Source organism: Bison bison, unplaced genomic scaffold (genome assembly GCF_000754665.1).
Source record: "Bison bison bison isolate TAMUID 2011002044 unplaced genomic scaffold, Bison_UMD1.0 scf7180017864144, whole genome shotgun sequence".
In the NCBI taxonomy this organism is placed as follows: domain Eukaryota; kingdom Metazoa; phylum Chordata; class Mammalia; order Artiodactyla; family Bovidae; genus Bison; species Bison bison.
The window spans coordinates 1,899,842-1,905,499 of record NW_011494716.1 but is presented as its reverse complement, the minus strand read 5'-3'; the positions used below and the strand labels follow the sequence as shown (position 1 = coordinate 1,905,499).

At 53.8% G+C, this 5,658-nt stretch overlaps 1 protein-coding gene across 1 annotated transcript in view; it reads right to left on the bottom strand.

Moving 5' to 3' along the window:
- LOC104988919 (chromosome unknown open reading frame, human C16orf96) overlaps window positions 1–4,331 on the bottom strand; it is a 34,723-nt gene extending 30,392 nt beyond the window's left edge. The window contains exon 1 of the mRNA XM_010840409.1: window positions 3,909–4,331. Within this exon, the coding sequence (XP_010838711.1) occupies window positions 3,909–4,331 (423 nt within the window). The remainder of the gene's footprint in view (window positions 1–3,908) is intronic.
- Between the last annotated feature and the right edge of the window lie 1,327 nt (window positions 4,332–5,658).

The window sequence follows — 5,658 nt, the reverse complement described above, 5'->3', positions numbered from 1 at the left end:
AAGTCTGGAGACATTCCTGGTTGTCATACTGAGGGGTGCCCTGTCCTCTAGTGGCTGGAGGCCAAGGATGCTTAGTGTCCTCAGTGCACGGGACACTCTCCACCACAGAGAAGCCTCTGGCCCCAGATGTCAACCATGCCGAGGGCTAGAAACTGCAATCTAAGCCTGCTTAGTGAGGCCCTGCTGTCCCGCCCCTGAGCCCCCAAACCCGGCAGTGTGCTGACCAGGAGCACCAACCCTCATGCCATGCCTGTAGGTCCTTCCAAGCCATCTCTCCAGACGTGCCCTGGGTGCCTGCCTTAGTCTCCAGGGCGCCATTCACCCTGTCTGGGATGGATGCTGGGGCTGGCAGGCTTGTCTTTCCCCATAAAGGGTGGCATTTGGTCTGCCAGACTGACTGATGCAGGCGGAGGTGGGGGGATGGTAGGGGTAGGTTGCAGACTCTTAGCTAAGCAGCCTGTACTGCCCTAGAACCAGCTACCATGGCAACCCTAACAATGGGTCACCGTGGTAACCCCAGCATCCTCAGCCAGGCTGGGACTTGGTGACATTCTGTAACGGTAGTGGGGATATTCCTAGGTGTGCAAGTAGTCCTCTGAGGGCGGCGTGACCAGTTCCGAACCTGTCCACCAGTCCACTGTGTGAGCTGGCTGGGACATTCCGGGTAATCGTGATTTCTAAAAGCCTTCATCCATCAAGGCAAGTTGCTCTGGAGGGGCTGACACCTCAGACACCATGCAGCTCTGAGGCCTGTGTAACCTGCCCTCAGCCACCCCTGCAGCCTGCTGTGTGTCTAGTAACAATTCTTGTCTTAAGGTCTATCTGTCTGTGGTTAGTACAGTCACTCTGGCTCTCTTCTGGCCGTTACTTGTGTGCAATGTCTCTTTCTATCCTTTTATTTCCAACCTGTTTCTCTTTGAATCAAAGTGTGTCTCTTGGAGACAGCATATGGGTTAGATGATGTTTTTCTTTTTTTCTTTCTTTTAACTGCTTCTGCCAACCCCTGCTTTTTGTGCATATGGTAAAACACACAAAGCAATACTAAAGTGCACAATTTGGCGGCGTTCGGCACATTCACGAGTGTGTACGACCATCACCACTGTTTAGTGTTCCAGAACGTTTTCATCACCTCCAAAAGAAAGCCCGTTCCCACCAGGACTCAACCCCCAGCCCCTGGCAACCGCCACTTTCTGTCACTACGGACTGGCCTATTCTGGGCAGATTGCCTGTGAACAGAGTCATGCACAGCGCGGTCCTCTGTGCCCAGAGGCTCTCACTGAGCACGGGGATTTACAGTTCACACTGCGCCGCTTTGCCCTCATCTCATCAGGCCATCTTGGCCAGAACAGACATCCAGCTCTGTGCTGAGCAATTCCCACGCTTTATCTTGCTTAATTGCTGTAACAATCTTGGAAGGAGGAAGCCACGGACGCCCCTCACCCTTCCGGGTGAAAAGTGGCAGGGCATCTCAGCGTCCACATTCCTATGCCTTCCGCTTGCCCACTCAGTACAGGCTGAGTCTGGCTCCCCGTTTTGTAACCCTGACCTCTCTGCACCTCCGTTTCCTCATGTGTAAGCTCAGGATAATGACAGCACCTGCCTCTTAAGAGTCGCTAAGAAGATTGACGGAGGAACAGATGTAGCGCCTGGCTCACCTGGCATGCAGTAAGCTCTTATTCTCAAGATCACTCCCCCGGGGATGGGCTCAGTCGGGGAGCTAGGGCGAAAGGGAAATGAGGAGAAGGGGCATGAGACCCAGAAAAGTCAGACTGGTGGACTCTGGCCTGTCCTTGTGGCCCAGCGACTCTGGGTTCTAGGAAGGGAGTTAGGCTTGTCTGATATCTCTACAAAACCCTGGCACCGGGGCTCCCACCTTTCTCAGCTTAAACGTAAAGCCTGGTGGCCCCTGTGTGTGGATACCGTCTGGGGTGCCTGCTAGTCGAGGCAGCGGGAACAGGCCCCGGGGGGCTCTAATTCTTAGGCACCACCCTGCCTGTCCGGCTAGGAGTGGACGTCTGACCCCAGGTATGCTGTCTCATTCTCTTACCTAAAAATTATAATCAGAAAACCTGGAGACTGGTGGCTGGAAGCTGAAACGTGTTAAAGTCATATTCAAGATGTAGGTTGAAGTGAAGGCTTTCACCCTATCAGGCCCGCCCACCTACTTTCTTCCTTTTTTGCTGCTGCTGAGAAACCCCTGCGTCCTTCAAAGTATACACTCCTTTGTTTAGAAAGAGTCTCAACCCAAATGCCCGTCAACAGCTGAGTGGTTAAACCCGATGTTGTCTGTCCCTACAACAAAATACTATTTAGCCATAAAAGGGGGTGAAGCACAGACCCAGGCTACAATGTGGGTGAACCTGGGAAATCTGGTGCTCAGAGAGAGAAGCCAGACACAAAAGGCCACATATTGCACAATTCCATTTATGCAAAATGCCCAGATCTGGTAAATCTTCAGAGCCAGAGAGCAGGTGGGTCTTGTAGGGGGATGGGGAAGAGACATGGACACAGGGTTCCTTTTGGAGCCATGGAAACAGTTTAGAAGGGGGCGGGGGTGGTGCTCATATTACATTATCAATGAGCCAAAATGCCACGCGGTTGTTCACTTTATGCTACGTGACTTGCACCTCAATTTAAAATAGAAGAGTGTTGGGGAGTTTCCTGGTGGTCCAGTGGCTAAGACTCCATGCTCCCTATGCAGGGGGCCCAGGTTCCATCTCTGGGTTACAGGGGACTAGATCCCACATGCCGCAACTAAGACCCGAGCTGCCAAACAAATAAAAATATTTTAAAAATAAAAATAAATTTAAACACAAGAGAGTTAACCTAAGACATCGTGAAATGGTCCCTCCGTGTGATGGATGTCCTCTGGCACCCCCGCACACCCATCCTCTGCCCCCACTCAGTGCCCCCAGGAGCTGCCAGCAAGCTGTGCCCTCCACACCCCGGGGTGCTCTGACTTCTGGCCCTGCTGTGTGGCCATGGGAGGAAGGCAGGAGAGAGGAGCCAGGGTATTTATTCCCCAAGATCCAACTCTTCCCTGAGGCTACAGCTCTAGACGGATAACTGCGGCGTGGGGGGCAGGCGAGCGAGTGGTCCAAGGTGGGTCCTGAAACAGGAGGCCTCGGCTCACTGCCTGTTCCACCGTCACGGGCTCTGCACCCTCAGCCAATCCATGAACGTTTCTGGCTATCAGTTTCCTCGCCTGTAGGTCCTATGCTTCCCAGGGGGCTCAGATGGTAAAGAATCCGCCAGTGATTCAGGAGACCAGGGTTTGATCCCTGGGTTGGGAAGATCCCCAGAGAAGGAAATGGCAACCCACTCCAGTATTCTTGCCTGGAAAATCCTGTGGACAGAGGAGCCTGGGGGCTACAGTCCATGGGGTCGCAAAGAGTCAGATATGACTGAGCAACTAACACTTTAGTTTCTTCACCTGCAGATCTTATAGGTCTTCGATTATTATTTTTTTTCCACTGATGTGAGATTCACATAACATACCATTTGAAAGTGTATGGTTCAGTGAATGCATTTAGGGCATTCACAATACAGTACAAACGCCAGCTCTATGTGGTTCCAAAACCTCATTATCACCCCCAAAAGGAAACCCCGTAACCACTAGGCAGTTCCTCCCACCCCTGCTCCCTCCAGCCCCTGGCAGCCACTCATCAGCTTTCTGTCTCTGTGTATGCGCCCCCTCCAGACACTGTGGCCTTCTTACCTCTACACTGATGAAGGATGCAAACCTGGCCACTCAGGTTGCAAACTCAAGGTTCCACCTGAGACCAAAGCCGAATCCCTCCCCGTTTAAGGGAAGGGCCTCTCATCGGGGGTGATGGGGGGCGGGTAGGGCTGAACACCGGGCAGGAGAGTCAAGGTGAAGGGCCGTGTCTGGAGGCTGGGTGGCTTACCTTGGCCACAGCCTCCTCATTGCCCTCCACCTTCTTCCGGAGCCTGATCAGGTTCCACAGCTCCTGGGCGGGCTGCCTGGTGCCCTGGCTGCTCTCCACCAGCTGGGCGGTGGACGGCATGTCCCTCAGCGCGGCCAGCTGGCTCTCCAGCATGTCCACGCGGCTCACCAGGTGGTCGAAGATGTTGCCGAGCCTCTTCAGGGGGCTGAGGGTGGGTTGGGCGTCCCCTTCCCGTGACGGGAATGTGACTGACACAGAGGCTTGGAGGAAGTCCTCATCCCCTGAGAGGTCCTTCTCGAGCTCCGCCATGTGGATGTGCTCCAGGATGCCGTGGAGCAGGAAGTGCAGGGCCTTGAAGTTCACCACCCCGCACTGCGGGATGGCGATGTTGACCAGCTCCGAGAACTTGAGTGAGAAGCTCATTTTGCTAGGGTCATGGGCTGGCCCCAGCCGGCCTTCTGGGCATGCGTGGGGACAAATGGTGGCTTTCAGTGGGCCCTTGGGTGGCACGGACAGGTACTCAGGCTCCTGGGGAGCCTGCAAGTCACAGTGGTCAGGGAGAGAATGGCTTCTGCCCTGGTTGGAGCTCAGATCACTTTCCAGTTGCTAGGACACCAGAGAATGTGGGCGAATGGGTGAGCTTCCGAGAGCCTAGGGTGGGCAGAGTAGCTGCTCAGTTAGTCACTGAGGAATGTTCCGACAGACCCATGGGCCGTCTTTTATAAATACGCTGTGCATGCTGAGTCGCTTGGGGCTTCTCTCCAGTTGAGATACGGAGGTTTGGTAGTTGTAGCGGGCAGGCTTAGTTGCCCTTGTGGCATGTGGGATCTCGGTTCCCTGACCCGGGATGGAACCTGTGTCCCCTGCTTTGGGAGGCAGATTCTTAACCACCAGACCTCCAGGGAAGTCCCCAGGCTGACTTAATTCAAGTCCTTCAGTTATGTAAGAGCCGATGACCCCTTCTGGGAAGCAGGCAGAGGGGTGAGAGAGAAGCAACTCACTTCTCGGAAGCCTCTAGAATCAGGACTCCTCCTTGGAGTTAGGAAACCCTAGGTTCCTGCTCTGGGAGCCCAACAAACTGAGTAAATGTCAGTTCACTAGCAGATACCGAAGCAAGCCCTGAATTTCTCCTTGTGTAACTGAAGAGAATTCATGTTGGAGCAGACACTTTTTGTAGCATCAGTGTAAATTTCACAAAAACCATCGATCAAGTATGCAGTTCATGATGGGCCTCCAAAAAAGTCAATAGAGTCTCTAGGGAAAGACCAGCCTCACTCTGGGGTGGTTTTCATGGTCTGGGTTTGGCAATCAAGGTCTCTATCTTCAGGATCTGGTACTAGAACCAACAGCCCATTTTGTTTCTGACAACCACTTGCGTTGTGGCGGGTGATGTCCGCTGTCCAAAGCCTGAAGTGCAGGGCCTGCTCAGTGAGAGGACTGGACAGCTCACGTGTACAAAAGCAGGAGGTCTAACCACACACAGTCCAGCTAATGACCTCCTGCCCCGCACGCTTCTCTCTAGGTACTGAGATGAGCATCCTGGGGTTGACTTCAGCCACCCTCAGCTACAAGGGGGTGCAAAAGAGGAGAGAGGCAGCTTGGACGGGGAACTGGCCCTGCTAGGCGGGAGTTCACTCCTGTGATGGTAACTTCCCAGGAGCCCTGACTGACAAGGCTGCTGTGCCCCGTGATGAGCTCAAGACCTAACAAGACCAGTCCCGGTCATGCCTGAACTCAGCCAAGAACAGAA